The following is a 21507-nucleotide window of genomic DNA, read 5'->3' on the forward strand; positions in this document are numbered from 1 at the left end:
GTGGAGAGTCTGCTTCCTCCTCCGTCTCTCTCTGCCTGCCTCTCTGCCCACTTGTGATCTCTGTCTGTCAAATAAATATATGTAAAAAAAAAATCTTAAAAAAAAAAAAAAACCAACATGAATGGGGTCTGAGAATCAGATGGCATTAAAACATATGTGACTGTTTCCTGATCTGGATGGTTATGCTGGAAAAGCCTTGTTTGCAGGAACATCAGGGCTCAAATTGAGTGAAAAAAAAAAAAAGTTTTTATGCTATATCTCCAACTTTTCTATATGAAGATTTAAAAATAAAAAGCAACATGACTATGCTTACCTCAGAGCAATCAAATAAAATCTTAAGGGTGGAAGGCAAAACAAAACTCAACAAAAAACATAAAATGTTCACCCCTATCATAACTAGCAACGGCTTTGGTGACCTTTGGAGTATGTGTGGGGCTTTTTTTTTTTTTTGCCTGGAGGAATCACTCATTTTTGTGCTCCCAAGACATCTTGCTAGTAGAAGTGACAAAAGGGTAGCAGAATGCCTCTCTACCCCCTGGTTTACTTGAAGGGATGCAAGGTCTTAGAATGGGGAAAAACCTAAGGAAGAAAGCATGACTGAGAAAGATTTTGAAGGAGTAGAAGAAAATCAATGAGAACTAAGAGAAAATTCCAGGATGTGGGCTTATGGATAAAGACAGGACTTGCCTTAGTTAAGTCAGGAGAACACACAGTTGTCATATCTGTGAATGGTGAAGCTGGGCCAGGAGACTAGCTTTTTAAGTGACAGAGGCTAGTTTTTTTTTTTTTTTTTTTCTTTTTTTTCTTTTTTAAGAGAGGCAGTGAAGGAGGGAATCTTAAGCTTTATTCCCACTGTGGAGCCCAGCGTGGAGTTAAATCTCACAACCCTGAGATCATGACCTGGGCCAAAATTAAGAGAGACGCTTAACCAACTAAGCCACCCAAGTGTCCCAAGGAAGACTGGCTTTTTTACGCGACAAAGGCAAAATACAAGGTTATCTACATGGGCTAGGCTAGGTAACAAGACATGCTGCTAGATGCACCCCATCTTTTCTTTCATTAATTCTACCAATATTTATCGAGTGCCACATGCATCAGGCCCTATCCGGGTGATTCAGGGACAAATAAACCAGGTTATCTGCCAACACGAGTGGTCACAGGAATAATAACCTCTTACTTGGTAAGTTCTTACTATGCCAAGTAAATGGAAAGTAGTATTTTCCAAACTCATGTGGTCTCACAACCCTCTTTTTCTTTTAACATCTCTTGGACATAGTTCAGCAGGAAGGAGGCCTGGCTTAACAGCAGTGCGTGAGGTGTTACGGTCAGTCAGAAGTTCACCTGAGCAAACAAGAGTATGCTGCGGCCTGCAGAAAAACGAACAAAATCTTAGGCAGCATTTTAAAAAGCAACACAAGGAGCACCTGGGTGGCTCAGTTGTTTAAGTGGCTGACTTTTGGTTTCGGCTCCAGTCATGATCTCAGGGTCATGGGATCAAGCCCTGCGTCGGGTTCCTTGTTCAGCAGGGAGTCTGCTCGAGGATTCAGTAAGTAAAATAAAGAAGTCTTTAAAAAGCAACACAAAAACGACCTATAGCGTGCTCTTCTGCAATTAGACAACACTTTATATTCACTTCAGAGAACCCACTTTTGGAGGTTAAGCACCTGGATCGTGAGGGGGCACAGAGATGAAGATACCCGGGGTGGCGGCGGGGGGAGGGGGGGAACTGGGGCTCTTTACTTGGATAAGTTCAAGAATCTTAGACTGTTAACGTCACAGTTAGACAGAAGTGAGCTTAGCTTCCCATGAGGTAGTGAGCTGCCTGAATGTCTTCAAAGTCACTTAATTCTGAGCTTTATGAAATATCCAAAATGAAACAGGTGTACCACCAATCTACAGCAGATCGTGGGCAACGTCTGCTCTCTTAATAGAGACAAACATCTGGGCTGTTTCCTTTCCCAGAACCTCTCCCTCTTGATGTGAGAGGATGTGCTCACCGAGGCACATTAGAGAAATACTCTGTTACACTCTGGACAGAGTCACAATGCGAATGACATATAAAGATTCTGAGCGGGGCGCCTGGGTGTCGCAGTCAGCTAAGCATCTGCCTTTGGCTCAGGTCATAATTCCAGAGTCCTGAAATCGAGGTCACTGGGCTCTCGGCTCAGAGGGGAATCTGCTTCTTCCTCTTCCTCAGCCCCTCTCCCCTGCTTGTGCATGCGCTCTCTCTAATAAATAAAATATTAAAAAGGGAAAAAAAGATTGTGAGGAGCCCTATGACAAAGAAAACCATGCCACTCCCAAATGTCTATCTTACCACTTATGTTTTCATGGACTCTTTGAAGGCATTAGAATAACTCTAAACAGCCTCTTCCCAGACAGTGGGCATAGGTCAGTCCGAGGCTGGAAAGGGCTTGGGATTTCTCTACTGTCGGCCAAGGGAAGGCCTCAGAGGCTGTTTCTGATGCAAGAGCCCTGGCTCATGCCAGCACTGGCTTCGCCGGCAAGTGTCAGTGCACTGGAAGGTATTTTGAAACATAGAGCAAGTGTTTGTTTTGATTTCTTTTTTCTTTTTTTTTGATTTATTTTCTAAATTGTTCCTGGCTCATGACGGCTTCTGTTTACAAAAACTGTCTCAAATGATCAAAGTTGCACTTCTGCGTGCCAGGAAGGAAAAGTCCAAAAGCCCTAGATTTGTGTGTGATGATGGCTCATTTGTTTTGTTCTGGAAGTTTCAACGAAAACAAAAGTGGAACAACTACAACAAAGAAGCCCCATGTACCCGTGACCTAGCCGACAACTACCAGTTTATTTTGCCAATCGTGTTTTACCTATGCCCCTCTCCACACCTACCTTTCTCTGGGTGTAGAATGGAATATTTTTAAGACAATGCCAGCTATTACACATCCTTTCATCCACAAATACTTCAGTAAGCATTTCTAACAGATAAAGATTTATAAAAAATGATAACCCTTAATTTCTAAAATCATCCCTAGCAGAATTAACAGGAAACTGGAATTATATTACTCAGTAGACAATTTACCTGACCAGCAACAAACTAGAAATATTGTTTGCCAAACACCAATTCTCCAAATCTTAAAAACTCTAAAAATTACTCTCAGCAGTAAAAGGCAGTCCAGAATTCTCAACAAGCAAACCTATGGAATCAGAGCTAGCTACGTGCCTGCCACGAGTACACTGGGCCACATGCCCCAGAGCGCCTGGGCCCCTGGACAGTCCCGAGAGCACTGGCAGGGAATCTGCCATGTGGCCCACGGTGATTCATATGGTCTTCAAGTTAACGGAGCCTGTAGATGCAACGCCCACCTGAACCCCAGAGTTTTGCTTCTTCTCTCAAAAGGAAGCAGTTATTCAGAATAGGTATAACCTCAAATTCTGATACGAAAGAGTGTCCAACAGACATATATACAAAAACTGTTCAAAAGCCAGTTCTCAGGGTTTTGTGAGCATAACAGTAAAAAATAGATCAGATGATTTTTTTGATATCCTTCACTAAAAATAGCTACTTTATTTATCTATTTTTATTTTATTTTTTTAAAGATTTTATTTATTTATTTGACAGAGAGAAATCACAAGTAGATGGAGAGGCAGGCAGAGAGAGAGAGAGAGGGAAGCAGGCTCCCTGCCGAGCAGAGAGCCCGATGCGGGACTCAATCCCAGGACCCTGAGATCATGACCTGAGCCGAAGGCAGTGGCTTAACCCACTGAGCCACCCAGGCGCCCCTCTATTTTTATTTTTTAAAAATATTTTATTTATTTGACAGAGAGAGAAAGATCACAAGTAGGCAGAGAGGCAGGTCGGGGAGGGGGAAGCAGGCTCCCTGCTTAGCAGAGAACCCAATGTGGGGCTCAATCCCAGCACCCTGAGATCATGACCTGAGCCAAAGGCAGAGGCTTAACCCACTGAGCCACCCAGGTGCCCCTATTTATTTACTTTAAAGTAATCTCTATACCCAATGTGGGGCTCGAACTCATGACTCCGAGATCAAGAGTGATGGCAGGCAGGTGCCCCCAAAATAGCTACTTGTGGGGCGCCTGGGTGGCTCAGTGGGTTAAAGCCTCTGCCTTTGGCTCGGGTCATGATTCCAGGGTCCTGGGATTGGGCCCTGCATCGGGCTCTCTGCTCAGCGGGGAGCCTGCTTCCCTTCCTCTCTCTCTGCCTGCCTCTCTGCCTACTTGTGATCTCTGTCAAATAAATAAAATCTTTAAAAAAAAAGCTACTTTAGACACAATCTAAAAATTAGATTTGTAATGAGATTTTAGCCATATAACATACTTTTCTTCTTCTTCTTTTTTTTTTTTTAAAGATTTTATTTATTTATTTGAGAGAGAGAGAATGAGAGAGAGGTCAGTGGGAGAAGCAAACTCCCTGTCAAGCAGGGAGCCCGATGTGGGACTCGATTCTGGGACTCCAGGATCACGACCTGAGCCGAAGGCAGTCACTTAACCAAATGAACCCCCCAGGCACCCCCATACTCTTCTTTTTAGGAGGGGAGGGGAAGGCCATAAAAATTCACCACGAACATGCTGATAATTATGAAGAGTTTCACTACAAAGTAATATAAGTAAAAGGTTCGATACAAGCGCTATTCCAAGTCGGCAAGAACCCTTGCTCTTCTCTCACACAGAGAAGACCTTTCCTTTCACGGGAACCAAAGAGCTAGCACATATTTGTTAAAGCCCCTGTCTGGGGGGCGCCTGGGTGGCTCAGTTGGTTGAGGGTCTGCCTTCGGCTCAGGTCATGATCCCGGAGTCCTCAGATCGAGTCCCGCAGCGGGCTCTCTGCTCCCTGGGGAGCCTGCTCCTCCCTCTCCCTGCTGCTGTCCCTGTTTGTGTGCTCTCTCTTTCTCTCTCTGACAAATAAAATCTTAAAAACGAAACAAAACAAAAAAGCCCGAAACCCTGTCTGGCCAGCTAAACATAGCACAATGAACATGCATTTACTTGTGCTCCCTCTGAAAACACTTCTAAAATAATAGAAAAGGCATTAAGTAGACAAACTCCACATGACCAAGAGAACTAGCGAGAAGACCACAATGGAAGCTGGAAAGGTGAAGGGCAAAGAGTAATGCACTCCGCAGACCAGTGAGCACGGCAGCGACTGCACGCAGGAGGGACGGCGGCGAGAAGGGGCCTGTCCACCAGGCGTCTGCTCAGAAAGGCCCCGGGGAACAGGAGGCACCCAGGCACCTCTGAAGGCTGGTGCCGGCTGGGCTCAAGAGCGGGGGAATGGTGGCAAGGCCCCACAGGAGCGGCCAGCTGGCTGTGACTCCCGTGCTGCCCCTTCCAGCCAGGGACTGTGTTCCCACGCAGCAGAGAGTGACCGGGAACTGTGAGCCAAGCCGCTCCACACTCGGACAGCTGGCACAGCTCAGAGGGATCAGGCAGGAGGTGGAGTCCTCTCGGGGAAGCCACCCAGCCCTCAGCTACGAGCCGCCCCGTGCACAAGGCCGGCGGGAACACACAGCTCCCAGCGCTCCCTCAGCGAGGCACCTTCAGATAAGGAAGCCTGAGGAAAACCTGCAACATGAAAGACAGAGCCCAAGACAGACACAGAGAAAAGCATTGAGACCAAAGAGTATTTCAAGAAAACTCTATTTCACATTCTCAAAGGGGATGAAGATAGCACTGAGAGCTGGGGCTCCTGGGTGGCTCAGTCAGTTGAGCAGCTGAGCTTTGACTTTGGCTTGGGTTGTGATCTCAGGGTCATAGGACCGAGCCTCATGTAGGGCTCCCTGCTCAGCAAGGAGTACGCTTGGGAGTCTCTCTCTCCTCCACTCACTCCGCCCTGCCCCCACTTGTACTCTCCAAATAAATAAATAATAAATATTTTTTAATATTAAAATAATAAAAATAGAATGCTATAAAAAAGAAACACTCACAGATTAATAAAGACTACAGACTGAAAGTGCAACAGATTCAAAACAGGGAACTGGAATTTAAAAAAGGTAAGAGCCCTTGGTGGCAGAGGGGAAGGGAAGGTGACCCTTTGTGGGGGGGAGGGGTTGCTGATACCTGTCGGGGTTGTATCCCTGAAGAGACAGTATGCTTGCACTGGAGCTCAAAGGACAAGTAGGGACTTTCAGAGGAGAAGGAGGCCGTTGGGAAGAGGAAAAACCTCGGGTGGGAAAGAGAACAAGAACATTGTTGCCAGAGAACAGAGCCTGAATGGAAAAAGGCAGTGGGCCAGGTCCTGATGGGCCTTGGAGACCTTAATTCTATTTAGAAGACATGGGCACTTTGGTTGTTTCTGTAGGAAACTGTTCTAGCTTCTTTCTGGGGCTGGGGATAAAAGAGCACATCTTATCTACACCCGACGTTTCCTATCAGGTCTACTCTCAGTTTTGATTATATGGGTGTGTGTGTGTGTGTGTGTGTGAGAGAGAGAGAGAGAGAGAGAGAGAGAGAGAGACGGAGAGAGACAGACAGACACTGCAGAGCATGAGCAAGCGAGCTGAAGGGCAGCAGAGTCTGTTCTCATGGAGAGAGAGCAGGAAACCATTCCACAACTTTCCCCTGACAGTGTGCACAGCCCCACTCTGGCTCGGGAACACAGTGCTTACAGTTTAGGAACAAGGGCGAATCTCATCCTGCTCAACAGCTCGTCCTCTTGAAGCATGACCAGGGCAACGGGATACATCTGGTCAAAGTCAAAATGAAACTGCACTCCAGCTGGAGGGTCACGAAGGAAATTCCTCTTGTCCTTTAAGGAAAGGGGGAAAAACATGGGGGAAACCACAGTATGCAATTAATATGAAACAATGCGTCCCTGATTTGACAGATACTGAGTTCTCCTCAAGATTCCAGCCACAACGTCCACTGAAGTGTCATTAACTTGTCTGTTGAGAGAGCGGAGAACGGCAGATCCTCTCACATATTTAACATTCTCAACTGAAGAGAGCCTCATGGGAGGCCAGAAAATTCAGTCGTGCAATTAGTTTGAAATTAGAGTTTAAAATCATATGAATACGTTTGTTTCAGTGCAGAATAATCTCAGAAAACTGGCTGCTTAAATCTTAGGAACTGGTTACTAACAGCACCGGTCAGTTTCATCTCATCTTGCCCGTGTTAGATTTTAATAGTATTTTTGGTTTTTGAGAATTCCTATATTAATAAAGCAAGAATAAATCTGAACCTAAATGGATTTTAGTTATTTGACTTTCCAGGCTAAAAACTGCCAAGCCTGAAGCGGCCCCATCACGGTTCACCCGGATCTCTACAGCAGCCGCCGAAGGGACAGCTGTCTCCGGCCCCATTTTCCTCATCCAGGGCAACCCACTTTCTACCCTGCCCAAGAAAAACATGCGTTTTACCTACTACTAAAATCCTTCAATGACTCCTCTGTCGCCTTTAAGATGAAACCCAAGCTTATGAAAAAGGTATAAAAAGGTCTTCAAGACCTGGCTTCCCACATGCGCAGCCTGCCGTCCAGTCATCCCCACGCGCTCACAACACTCCCTGTCGGAACCTCCAGCCCCGCCCTGTATCCCCCAAATATCCACACACTCTCCTCCCAAGACTCAGTACCAGCTCCAATGTCATCAGTTCTGGGAAGCTTCCCCGAGATCATGCCCTCCCCTCTCCAAAACCAGCGAGCTGCCCCTCCCCTCCCCTCGGTGCTTTGCTACCATCCTGTGTGACAGAGCTCCTCCCAGGGAGTGACGCTCGGTGTCCTCATCCAGCAGCTGTCCAGTAAGCTCTTCAGGCTCTTGGAGGGCACATCTGATCTACCTCCAGTCCTAGGGCAAGGCTGGCCCAGAGGAGGTTCTAAAAACAGTTTGCTGAACTGAGCTCTCACAACTACCTAATGATAGCATTATGCCCTAAGGGTTGCCCCAACATAAGGAGCTTAAAGGGTTACTCTGCTGTATTGTCTTAATTGTCCCTACAAGTGCTCAGCAAGTCAGAGAATGTGAGGCGACTCTGGCAGAGATTGCTAATTATGTCCCAGTATGCCTTCCTTCCTTTTAGGATCGCAACTCTTGAGCTCCAGCTGGGCATGTGGCCACCCAGCCGGAGACCGGATTTCCCAGGCTCCCGGGCATCTAGGAGCGACCATGCATCTAGACTGCCAAAGGGACGTAGGTCTGAGTGAGAGGTACAGTTTCTGAGTCTCATCTTTCAAATAGTCTGACATGCCCACCCACCTCTTTCCCAAATCCCATAGGCTACAATGCACCCATGGTCACGGGAGCTGCCTTCCCCATACAGAAGGCAGACAACACCCTAGAGGCTGGCACAGGAAAGGATTCAGACAGGAAACACAGGTCTGTAGATGACTTTGGAAGCAAAGCACCCCTACGTGGAACATCTATCTCTGGACTCTTATGTGACGGAGAAAGAGGGAGGGAGACAAAGTCACAGCTTCTCCAACCTTCCATATTTTTGGACTTCTCGATTACAGCAATTTAGTCTACCCCTTACCAAATTCAGCAGCCACTATAAAGGATGTAGTGAAGATCGTTCAAAGCCTCTGCGCCCTGCTAAAATCGGGGGTGCTCTCTTGTAGGCGTGTGTGTGCCTCACCCATTCCGCCGATGCCCATCGGGCACCTGCTGTGCTCCAGGCACTGTGTCACCTGCTCAGCAGGGCCCAGCACAGATGGAGTCCCTGCCGTCACGGTGTTCCTATTCCAGTTGTCGGGGGTAGGGGGTGCGTGGCATGAGACAGACAAAGGCTCAGACTGCTAAGGCTCCAAGAAGGGGCAACTGGTGGAGGGCTGAAAGGATGGCAAGGGAGGAGGTGACGTTTGAGACGAGACCGTACGGAATGGTGTAGGGTGGGGTTCCAGGAAGAGGGGACAGCAATCCCAAGGCACTAAAGCAGGACAAAGCTCGGTTTGCTTGTACACCAGAAAGAAACAGTGGCTGGAGTGCTGGGAGGCAGAGCAGTGGGGCACAAGGGAGGAGAGGTGTGGAAAGCCAAGGGCTTAGAAGCCAGTGGAGGGAGTTCAGATCTTAGCCTACAGGAGATGAGATGCCATCAGAAGTCTCTAGGCAGGAGAGGGACACGAGGGATTTATACCATAAATGGACCCCTGTGACTGCTGATGTGGGCTTGTAGGGAAAGGGACAAAGATGGGACAGCAGCTGGGATGCTGGGGACAGGAGACGATAGCATCAGGACCACGGTGGTGGCAGTGGAGTGGAGCAGCGATACATTTTGAACATAGTACTGTCAGGGTGTGGGCGAGCCCTGGGCTGGGCAGCAGGGCGGCTGCGGGGAGGTATGACTGCAGGCAGACGCCGAGGCTGGCGACCAGAGAAAACTGGTGGATAGCCGGAATTTTATTTTGCGATGGAGGAGAAGAGAAGGACAGAACAGATCTGGGGGACAGAGGAGCTATGGGGATTGACTGGTGAGTATCTGATGTTTACCCTCAAATGACAGCCTCACTGTCCCAATTTGCTTCTGGAGAAAAGCATCATGTGAGGTCAGCATCAAGTCTGGCCATAATACAGTAAACAAAATACATGGGGTTCACACTGAACTCATAATGGATGCTCAGGCCTTTGTGAGTTTTACTAATGGAAAGAAAAAAACCTTAAAATGTCCTGGGGGAGGGCAATGATGGATGGGAAGTAAAGACCAGTTCTTTGTTTCCTAGACTAAAGGTCCATTTATGACATTGGCTAAAAAAGAAAGAGAGTGGATTAAAAACAAAGCCTGAAAATCAATGATATGGAAAAAGCCCCATTTGCTGAGTCCTATGCCAGGCAGGCTGCTGGGTGCTGAGAACAGAGATCAAAGTCAGCTTTTGCCTGCTAAGAACGCACCTAGTGGAGACACATGTTAAGTAGTGAGGGTCACATTTGGGAGTCACATCCTCACGCCTGTACATGGCGATAAAAGCCCCTATCTACCTCACAGACATGCAGTAAAGCTCAAAGCAGATAATGCGAAAGAAAGTTCTTTCTGAAACTGTCAGGTGCTGTACAATTGTTAACGGTATCACTGTGTTCCCTCTGAAGTCTCAAGAGAAATTTTTGTGGGCCAGCAAATATTTTTTTTTCAACTTCAGTTTCAAATATATTTAACAGTTAAAGAGAAAATTTAGACTATAATCTTTTCATTCAGATGAACTAGAATGCTACCTAGAAACTTTATATGATACTGTATCTCAAAGATTCTCTTAATAACAGAAAATAATCCTAAGACTGAAAGAATAATAAATCCTAAGACTGAAAGAATTATTTTGTGTAATAGATTATACTTTACCGTTAAGAAAAAAAACTTAAGGAGAAGCAGGTTAAAACTGGGGGTGGCGGGGGAGACTTAGTGGGGGAAAACTGTGAAAGTTGATGTGTACAGTCCTAACAGCTCAAAACATTTTAAAAATTGTATAGAAGAAAAACATTCTAAGGATAAAATCATGATAGGAAAAAAGTATTTCTATACAGGGAATCATAGATACTTACAGCTGATAAGGCCAGGATTTGTTGTTGAATTGTTTCTTCATCATTACTATCAACCCATGGGGGCACTGCTGCTTCTAAAGGTTTTCAATAACAAAGGAAAGAGAAAAACAGTTTACGAGGGTTACAATGCAATCTGTGGTTTGAAAGAATGAGAGTTTCCACATCATCATTTTAGCAATTTACTAACAAGTTCCAAACATGAACATTCATTATAATTCCCAGATGTGATATATGACTAAAGCATGTATGCATTCGGTAAAAAAAAAATTACTTAAATTATACAGAGAAATTGGGCAACACCTTGACCAGGACACCCAAGTCATCATGACCAATGAGAAAGAGAGGGCCGCTGTAGGCCTCCGGAGGTGATATGCTGAGGGGGACACAACGTCATCTACGTAGTATTCTGGCTGAGAATGCATAATCTAAATCTAACAGTGAGGAAATTTCAGACAAAGTCCAACTGAGGAACGGTTTATTTTAAAAAGGAAGAGGGAGGGGCGCCTGGGTGGCTAAGTGGGTTAAGCCTCTGCCTTTGGCTCGGGTCCTGATCTCAGGGTCCTGGGATTGAGCCCCCCCATGGGGAAATCTCTGCTCACCGGGGAGCCTGCTTCCCCCACAATCTCTGCCTGCCTCTCTGGCCTACTTGTGATCTCTCTCTCTCTCTCTGTATCAATTAAATAAATAAAAATAAAATCTTAAAAAAAATGGCAGATTTGTTTCATCACTTATCAGCTGAGTAACCTTCAGCAAATTACTTAACCTTGCTAATCCTTCCTTTTACTAAAGAAGGTATTGTATAGGGACGCCTGGGTGGCTCAGTTGGTTGGGCAGCTACCTTCGGCTCGGGTCATGATCCCGGGGTCCTGGGATCGAGTCTCGCATCGGGCTCCTTGCTCGGCAGGGAGCCTGCTTCTCCCTCTGCCTCTGCCTGCCTCTCTGTCTGCCTGTGCTCACTCGCTCTCTCTCCCTCTGTCTCTGACAAATAAATAAATAAAATCTTTAAAAAAAAAAGGTATTGTATATAAAGTACCCCCCACGTAGCAGGTACTCAGGAACTGTTAATTTCTCCTGTTCCTCCCTTCCTTCCCCTCAACACTAGGTCTCTGCTCAGCTGTCTTCATGCTTGACACACTTTTCACTGAGGTCACATTCTCATGGTTTTTACATGACTAACAATCTCTACTGGTAGATGGAATTCTCCATGCTTCAAACAGGAATCAACTGCCACTGCTGGAACCCATTCAGTTAATTTAGAGCAATGCTAGCCGAAAGAACTTTCTGCAGTGATGGAAATGTTCTAGGTTTGCACAATCCAACAGAGAAGCCAGAGGTCCCATGTGGCTGTTGGGCCCTTGAAATGTGACTAGTGCAACTGAACAAGGGCATTTTCCTGATATGCCACTGCATTCCCTTCCCTGCCTCTGTACATGATCCTCTCACCTGGGCTCTAATGGGCTCCTCAAAACTGAAAGTGCCTCCAATCTTCACCCTACTCCCTCAAAGTTCCTATCTCAGAGGCTCTAACCAGTTCCTATGCCAAGTCTCTAAGCCAGGATCACTTGCACTGCTTCCCACAAATCACGAAGGTATGCTAATTTGTATAGATTATTTGTCCCAAAGATCTGCTTTACACTTTGAGTTTACCTAGGCATGACCATGCCTGATTCACCACATGACTAAGTAGCTTTTTCTGAATTTGTAGCACTGTACAAACTGATCGAATTATTTTACCCCTTTGTCAAATTCAAAGACATGAGGCCAGTTTTGTGTTTGAATGATATCCGAACAGCAGAAGTAGACATTCTGAGACCCAATAACTATCAAACATTTAAACGAGCACTTGTCAGTACTAAGAAATGTATCGAGGGGCACCTGGGTGGCTCAGTTGGTTAAGTGTCTGACTTCGGCTCAGGTCCTGATCTCAGGGTCCCGGGATCGATTCCCGCTTTAGGCTCCCTGCTCAGCGGGGGGGGTGTGTTTGTGTCTGCTTGTCCCTCTCCCTCTCCCCCTGCTCTCTCTCTCTCTAATAAATAAATAAAATCTCTTTATTAAAAAAAAAAAGAAAGAAAGAAATGTACTGAGTAACTTCCCACAACACCATGTGACTTTTCCTAGCCCTCTGTCACTCTGCTGGAAAGCTCTTTCATTTTTTCCTCCCGAAAAGAATGGGAAGAGAGCCAACTTTTGCTAAGTGCCTATTATGTGTACATCACATACTGTGCTGGACATGTTCTAAACCGAGAAATGAAAGCTCACTCTCCTTCAGAGCCAGCTCCCCAAGACGGGCCATCACCCGCTGGTCTCACCCTCCATCCCAGGCACAGGGAACAATATCCTTCCTTCCTTTAACGCCCAAAGGTTTATGAGCTTGTCTCCCCCAACTAGTCTTTCTGCTGCCTGAAGGATGGGGCTGTTACTTACACATTTTTGTATTGTCAGAGCCTTTAGTGTGGTGTCTGGTACACTAGTAAGTGCTGGCAGGTAAGTATCTTGTGTACAAAAAACCAGTATCATACCTGACTTTTTGGTATGCTGTTCCTCAACAAATTTTTTCTGTTCCTTCTGAAAATCTCCTATAATTGTCTGTTAAAAAATATATAAAGAGGCAAGTTACTTTGAGAACTTTATTATTAGGTAAGAATTACCTTTAAGATTTGGAAAGTCAGGGAGATAGTTTATTAATTTTCTTCAAATAAAATGGTTTAAAAAAGTAGTACTTACCCTTTCCCCAACAAACAGAAATTCAACATTTCTGAATTTTAAGTATATAACTCTTTTTATGATAGATTACCTTTTCAAATGCAAAGATAAACTGAGTTAAAAACTGAATTTTTGCTTTAGTCCAAAAAACAATAAAAGCCAAGTCTAATCTCATTCTAACAAATACTACAATAATAAGCTAGCTAAAGTTTAACTGATGACCTCCTTAGCTCAAATAATTACCAACATAAATGAAATTCCCTGCGCCTGCATTCTACCACTGCAGGAAATGAACAAACTTACTTCAAGTCTTAAAAGTGCAATTTCTAATGGGTTAGGACTTTAAACACCTAGATGAATGATGCAAAGACATAAATATATGGAAACAGTTACAGTTTAAAATTAAACTCACAATATAAAAAGTTTAGTGTTACCCAAGATTACCAGTGTATTTTAGAATATATTAAAATTAAAACCAAGGTTATTTAAATCATAGTTACTTCTTATACCCAAGAACCTCAAAACAATTAATATTTTTATCAGAATATGATATCCTACTTGGGTTAATAAAGTTCATAAAAAGGGATAATTAGCTGCTAATGAATTTTGAAAGATGTTTAAATGTACCTTATCAATGATGTCATCTATCTTTCCTTCTTCTACTGATTTCTTTATTGTCTGTGCTGTTTCAGCAACTGATTCAGTTATCTTTTTTGTAGCAGCAGTTGCAAAGCTAAACAGATAGTCTGTAAAGAATAAAAGACAGTCTATGCTCCATTCAAGTACAATGGTTTTTATATTTGTGATTGTTCCCTTAAAGAGCGCTCACGGGAATCTTAAACCGTAGGGCATGATTCCTGCTAAGCAGGACTTCAAATACCGAGAGTACTCCACTTTCTGGGTGGACGAGCCATCCACACACGGCCTTTAGCTCATCCCTTTCAAAGAGCGCTAGCATACTCTCACCCCTTCTCCCACAGAAGCTGTTTCAGACTTGCCTTTCTCCAGCTTCTCATTTTAATTTATCTCAGTAGATAATCTCCCTTCCAACTTCAGAAAAAAGATCAAGGCTCCTTGCACTTTCCTTCTTTTCTAGACCCTAAATATCCTATTTTATTTTTTCTTTCCCTCTTGTCCAAAGAAAATATGCCCTTCCTTCCCTAGGGATTATGGACACTGGGGAGGATATGTGCTTTGGTGAGTGCTGTGAAGTGTGTAAACCTGGTGATTCACAGACCTGTACCCCTGGGGATAAAAATATATGTTTATAAAAAATTAAAAATTAAAAAAAGGGGGGGGTGGGCGCCTGGGTGGCTCAGTGGGTTAGGCCTATGCCTTTGGCTCAGGTCATGATCTCAGGGTCCTCGGATCGAGCCCCGCGATCGAGCCTCCTCTCTCTCTGCCTGCCTCTCTGCCTACTTGTGATCTCTGTCTGCCAAATAAATAAAATCTTAAAAAAAAAAAAAAAAAAGAAATCTTGGCAAGTCCTAATATAAATATAAATCACCCTCTTAACTAATAATAATGAGCAAATACGCAGAGTAAGATTAAAACTGGAACACATAGGGGTGTCTGGGTGGCTCAGTCAGTAAGTGTCCTCCTTCAGCTCAGGTCATGATCCCATGGTCCTGGGATTGAGCCCTGCATCAGGTTCCCCACTCAGCAGGAGACCTGCTTCTCCCCCTGCTCGTGCTCTTTCTGTGTCAAATAAATAAATAAGATCTTTAAAAATAAATGAATAAATAAAAATAAAACCAGAACACGCAAACTTTCATCTTTACAAAACAAAGCAAAAGCACAAAATTAACTTTCCTGAAGACTTGAAAAGACAAGTACCAAGGCTTTATCGCAGCTGTAACATAAAGATCTGTACATAGCAAGTACACTTTGAAGTCCACACTGTATACAACGTAGGCTGCGGGAAGCAACCTCAGGCAGGTTCTAAAGTGGACTTGCTGGGCAACTGGCCTTCCAGCCTCATCTGTGGGAAGCACTCTCTGTTAGGGAGGTCTTGCCTCGGCTACTCGCACCTGCTGAGGGCAGGCAGGTGGACTCTCACAGCACTCAGCAGGGGGGCAAAGCCAGATAAGAATGGCAAAGGGAGCTCAGAACATGGGATTAAATCCTCACCGGTGCCTGGTATCTCTTCCAGAGAATCAGGCAACTGGTACTGTCTATCTGGGAGCAGCAGAACTATCTGCCAATCTGAAGGACTTTCTCTCGCACTTTCTGTCACCCTTACCATAAACAGTCTACTTTCTCCCATTATGTCTGGTGGCACTTACCTGTCAGTGATGTCAACAACCCATTGTGACTATACTATAGGCTATGACTTGCCTCTGGTTTCATTCTTGCCGTTCTTCCCCCTCCTATTCTACACTCACGTGACCCTAAGAAATTCTTGAGGATCTCCAAGGACGTCTCAGATACATTATTCCTTGGTTTGAAACACTTAGCTGCCCTTCCTTTATCTGGCTAACTCTACGTATACTGTGGGTTTCTGCTTACATAGCACTTCTCAGGCAATGTTCCCTGGCTCCTTGACTAGAGCAAGAGCTCCGGAGATGTGTTCCCGCAACATCTGTGTTGTCAGACCAACAACATTCACGACACTATACTGATTACTTGGTGGTTCTGTCTTCTCAGACTGAAGGCCCGCCTGAAGTCCCACTGCGGCAGGGATCGAGGTTGTCTGATTCACCAGTGTATCCTACAAAGTGGTGCAATGAATGTGGTAGGCAGCCAGATTATTTTGTAAAAATATTCTTTGCTGATAGTCAAAGAAAGCCAAAGTTCTAAAAGAGCAGGATTCCTTTTAAGATTTTCTCAGGAAAATATTTTAAATTAGAATCATCATTTTTATTCTAAGGAGAACTGCCTTTTAAAAACTGGTATTTTAGGGGCGCCTGGGTGGCTCAGTGGGTTAAGCCGCTGCCTTCGGCTCAGGTCATGATCTCAGGGTCCTGGGATCGAGTCCCGCATCGGGCTCTCTGCTCAGCAGGGAGCCTGCTTCCTCCTCTTAAAAAAATTAAAACTGGTATTTAGCATACTAAATCTCAATCCTCAGATTTTAATGATTCCCAAGAGTGGAATACATGAACACAGAGAACACTGGAGGAAGTATAGTTCTTGTCCTCAAGGAATGTCCTTATTTCTAAACAAATAAGCCAATAAAAGGCTCAAAGACAAGAGGACCAAGAATAATCATTGAACAGAGGCACTCAGAGGGAGGGAGCATAGGGAGAAGGTCTCCCAAGAGTAATTAGAGAGTGGACTAGATTCCGAAGTTAGAGGGAGTGGGGTATGGGAAAGCGTGACAGGAGATTTTCAAGTAAGAAGCTCATAAAGAGAAGAAGTGGTTTATTAATTTTGCAAATTAATATATTGGGTGACACCAAGTTAAAGACAGTTTTCATTAACTGGTTAGAAAAAATTGAGACTAAGATAAGAGTTAACAGGAAGTAACAGGAGTACAATGTCCACTTCAGGAACATAGGCACAAAGAGAAGGTCTGAACTAAAGCAGCAACCCAAGAAGAAAAGGAAAACTAGATAAAATGGCTCTCGGTGAGTAAGACTACACAACGTTATGGAAGGAGGGAGCAAACTGCTAACAATGAAAATAGTAATTTTAATCTCACAATCATCCTGGGAAGCATAGGTATAATCTCCCCAGTTTACAGATAGGTAAGCCAAGGCTCACAAAGGATAAATGATCTGCCCATTAAGATAGTGGCAGACTCTGCTGACTGCCTAGCCAATGCCTATCCCCATCCTCCCTGCCAAAACCACCCCAATTTTGGGATCCAAGCTCTTGACCATTTGTACTACCTTCCCCCATGGTAAACCTGGATTTGGCATCAGAACTGAATTAGTTATGTTACTTCTGTATTGAAGAACACATACATTCTTCTGTACTGAAGCACACATGTATTTTCCTACATATACACTAACTTTTGGGGCCTTCTTAGTTGCAAACTAGGCAAGTTAGACACCTAGAATTTGAAATGCGCTTTCCTTACAGAAAGAGGATGGCCTAATTAATACAGTTCCACTGCACCTACTAAGAGTACTTTTCAAAGGAGAAGAGGATGTAGCCCTTCCTCCATTTCTGGGCATGGACTGGTCTTCGGGACAGTTTTGAAAAAGCCAAAGCTCATTTTTGGCCATCCTTCCATATATTTAAACGGTGCGAATGACTCATGTATTTAACACTCTCAGAGATATGGGTTTGTTTGTTTGTTTTTCAAAAGAAGAACATAGATAAAGCTTCAATTTAGTCGACTTTAACAAAAACCAAGCAACCAATATGTGCTGAACAAGAAGTTACTTTGGGACGTGAGGCCTCCCTTTAGGGAGGTAGGGAGGAGCTCTTCAGTGAGTTCCCTTATAAACTGCCCTCCTTCTGAAGCAGGTAATCCTAGGAGAACAGAGTTTATCAGAAGGGAGGACCAAGAATAGGAAGGTTTGTTTTTGGGTGGAGGAGTGGAATCTAGGCCTGGGTGTCCACCATTTGTAACTGATGAATTGCCTAAATTTACAAATAGATCACCAGGAACCAGAAATATTTAGGATCCAACCTTGAAGGCAAGCACTCAACAAGTGTTTACAAAACAAACTGGGCTCCCAGGAGAGTCCATGTAGATTTTAAAAGGCTAAAGAAACAAATCTATGTAGTGGAAGTCAGGCTCAGAGACACATAATTTCAGTTTTTAAGAGGGGGGTCTTTTGGGGGCACCTAGGTGGCTCAGTCGGTTAAGCCTCTGACTTTCCAGGAGGTCACGATCTCCTGGAGGTCCTGGGATCAAGCCCCCCCCACCCAATGGGGCCTTCTGCTCAGCAGGGAGTCTGCTTCTCTCTCTCTCTCTCTCTGCCCCTCCCCACCGCTTTTCTCTGTCTCCCAAATAAATAAATACAATCTCTTTTAAAAAAAAAAAAAAAAAAGGAGAGAGGAGTCTTTTTAGATAACATACAGGGTGCCTGGGTGGCTCAGTCATGAAGTGTCTGCCTTTCACTCGGGTCCTGATCCTGGGGTCCTGGGATCAAGCCCCGCATCAGGCTCCCTGCTCAGCCGGGAGGTGGCATCTCCCTCAACCTCTGTCCCTCCCTGCTGCTTGTGTTTTTTCTCTCTGTGTCAAATACATATATAAAATCTTAAAAAAAATAAAATTTAAAAAAATAAAGATAACCTACCGCTTAGAATCAGTATGTAGAAAAATATCTGATCATCTCTCTTATCTTTCTGAAGGTTTATGTATAAACTAGAACCTTTACATCTTTTTAAAATAACATAAATTTCAGAACCAAAAGAACTCTCACTTATTTGGAAACTTTACGTTCACAATTTGTTTGTGGGCAAGGAAGTGAGGGTGAGGGCATACCTCCATCTAACCCAAACACCAAGAGTCTGGTAAGGAAAGCACGGGATGGGAGCATTAGACTCCAAAGTAGACACCCATATCAAAAATACATTTATTTTAGGGGTGCCTGGGTGGCTTAGTCAGTTACGCATCTGCCTTTGGCTCAGGTCATGATCCCAGGGCCTGGGACAGAGCCGTGAGACAGGATCCCTGCTCACCTGAGAGTCTGCTTCTCTCTCCCCCTCTCCCTCCCCCTGCTTGTGCTGTTTCTCAAATAAATAAAATCTTCAAAAAAAAAAATAAGTAAATACAGGGATGCCTAGGTGGCTTAGGCGTTGAGCATCTGCCTTCAGCTCAGGTCATGATCCCAACATCCTGGGATCCAGTCCTACATCAGGCTCCTTGCTCAGCAAGGAGCCTGCTTCTCTCTCCACCTGCTGTTCCCCTTGCTTGTGTTCTCTCTCTCTCTCTCTGACAAATAATAATAAAATCTTTTTTTTTTTAAAAGAAGTAAATACAAATGTGAGGTTTCAAGTTGACAATAAAGCCCTTGCTGTTTTAAGAATTGATTTTTGGGGTGCCCGATGGCTCAGTCATTAGAGCATGTGACTCTTGATCTCAGGGTTGTGAGTTCAAGCCCCACACTGGGCATAGAGATTACTTAAAAAAAAGTGACTTTTGGGGCATCCGGGTGGCTCAGTGGATTAAGCCTCTGCCTTCAGCTCGGGTCATGATCTCAGGGTCCTGGGATCGAGCCCCACATCAGGCTCTCTGCTCAGCAGGGGGCTTGCTTCACCCCCTCCCCCCCCTGCCTGCCTCTCTATCTACTCGTGGTCTCTCTCTGTCAAAGAAATAAATAAAATCTTAAAAAAAAAAAAGTGACTTTTGATAGTCCCCTGAAGATCGACAAAAATGGTTCCCTATGTTCTATGAAATGGAGTAAACGGCCATACCCTGCTTTTCCTCTCAACTACCTAATATAGCCTTTCTGCTCTAGTCCAATTCATCTCAAATCCCTTTGAGTATTGCAAGCTCATTTCTTCTCAATTCTCTACACAAAGGGACAGCAAACAGTTGTTCCCTCTTTTTTTAATATTTTTTTAAAAGATTTTATTTATTTATTTATTTTTAAGATTTTATTTATTTATTTGAGAGAGAGAGACAGTGAGAGAGAGCATGAGCGAGGAGAAGGTCAGAGGGAGAAGCAGACTCCCCATGCAGCTGGGAGCCCGATGCGGGACTCGATCCCGGGACTCCGGGATCATGACCTGAGCTGAAGGCAGTCGTCCAATCAACTGAGCCACCCAGGCGTCCCAAGATTTTATTTATTTATTGGAGGGGGGAGAGCGAGCACAGGCAGACAGAGTGGCAGCAGAGGCAGAGGGAGAAGCAGGCTCCCTGCTGAGCAAGGAGTCCGATGTGGGACTCGATCCCAGGACGCTGGGATCATGACCTGAGCTGCTGCTTAACCAACTGAGCCACCCAGGCGTCCCCAGTTGTTCCCTCTTTAGAGATTTTGTTGCACAGCACTTAGTTTTATTTCTCTTGTGGAGTTTGGGGACCTTGAGCCAAGATTCTGTACTGCCATGTCTTGAGATTATGTCTGTTTTCCCTGTCCCTTCCCCAAACTTCTTGAATGTTAGAGCCTTTCTTATTCAAATATGTTTCTTCACTCTCGGGCTCCAGCCTCTCCTATGCCCTGGCCTTTTAGTAGATTCATAAAAAATGCCTGCTTAACTTAGTGACTACCTTTACTGCAGTTCTGTCACTTGTTGTGCCATCTGCTTTAGGCCCCACCTCCTCAAAGACGTTTTATTTAAGCCCGCCAAGGTCTCCAGAATCAGAATTACCAGAGCTATGTGTTTCTTCTTGAAGCCTACTACTTTTACTCTCCTAATTAGACTGTGGCTCACAAAGTGTATGGGCTTTCAAATTAGACAGACCTAGGTTCAAATTGCACGTCTACCACTTACTATCAGTATAACTTTGAGCCATTAACTCTGGGCTTGTTCTCCCAACTCACTGGGAGGTTTAACAGATTAAATGAGATATCAAACATCTAGTAGCAAAGTTCAGACAAAATGGACAGCTACTTTCCTGTCTTTAAAAAAAAAAAAAAAAAATTTCCACTGCACTGACAAAGGAGACCAGCCTGAGAGGGAGGCCTTCCCTAACTGTTCCCACGATTTACTTCAGACAACTCACTGTGCCCTAAGGGCACAAAAGAGCACTTTCCCAACCAACTTATGCTCTTCAACGTCCCCCGCCCTGGTGCGGGTGGGGGCGTGGAGGTGAACGCTGGAGAACTCAACAAAAACCATTCCTTGTCAAACCTAAAGACTTCGAGACACACTGTTTTACGGAGGCCCTGGCTCCCAATGTTGACACACCTCGTCAAGACTGACCTGACCTCAGGAACTTCAGGCACAGGATTTGTTTGACTGCTAGATGAAGCTTCAGCCTTGCCCAGATCCTTACCAACTTCTCCCGTCCCAAGACGACCGAGTGACAAACTTCCTCCCCTTCCACCCAACCCACACCCCCCAACCAGTCGGGTCCGCGCACTCGGGCGTCAAGAAAAGGGAGCGGACACCGTCCCCCGCCCCCCGCGCCCCCCCGCTCTGGTCCCCAGGGCCGAAGGAGACTCACTGCCGAGGCCTTTCGCCTGGTGAAGAAGGAGTTCCTGGTTCCCCGCTTGACGCGGCTCCCCGTCCGCAGACTCGGACACCACTTCAGAGCACTGCTGGGGTGGAGCGTCTCCCTCAGATTGCCGGCCACCCGCCGCCGGCTGCTCCAAGCCAAACCAACTGCTCAAACCCCGGAACATCCCGCCCGCGGGGCCGCCACTGCGGTCCCGGTCGCCGGAGACCCTAACTGGCACGGCCGGCTCCGGACTTCACAATGCGCGTCTCCCAGGGAGATGGCCGGAAGTGCGACCCTGGAGCAGCCTCTCTATCCGTCTCCCCGTCTCTATGGCCGCTCTGCGCCAGCCGCGCGTACGTCATT

The 21507-nt window shown here is 45.3% G+C and overlaps 1 protein-coding gene across 2 annotated transcripts in view; it reads right to left on the reverse strand.

Moving 5' to 3' along the window:
- Positions 1-21507, reverse strand: part of SYAP1 (synapse associated protein 1) — a 30852-nt gene extending 9345 nt beyond the window's left edge. Inside the window, exons 1-5 of one of the 2 annotated variants that reach the window (XM_082718410.1) lie at positions 21151-21507; positions 13770-13888; positions 12959-13025; positions 10440-10513; positions 6585-6724 (exon numbers count right to left, since the gene is read on the reverse strand). In XM_082718410.1, coding sequence (XP_082574536.1) covers positions 6585-6724; positions 10440-10513; positions 12959-13025; positions 13770-13888; positions 21151-21328 — 578 coding nt within the window. In that variant the 5' untranslated portion in view covers positions 21329-21507. The remainder of the gene's footprint in view (positions 1-6584; positions 6725-10439; positions 10514-12958; positions 13026-13769; positions 13889-21150) is intronic. The other variant, XM_082718411.1, reaches the window with a different exon arrangement.

Source organism: Mustela nivalis (assembly GCF_964662115.1).
Source record: "Mustela nivalis genome assembly, chromosome: X".
NCBI classification, from domain to species: Eukaryota; Metazoa; Chordata; class Mammalia; order Carnivora; family Mustelidae; genus Mustela; species Mustela nivalis.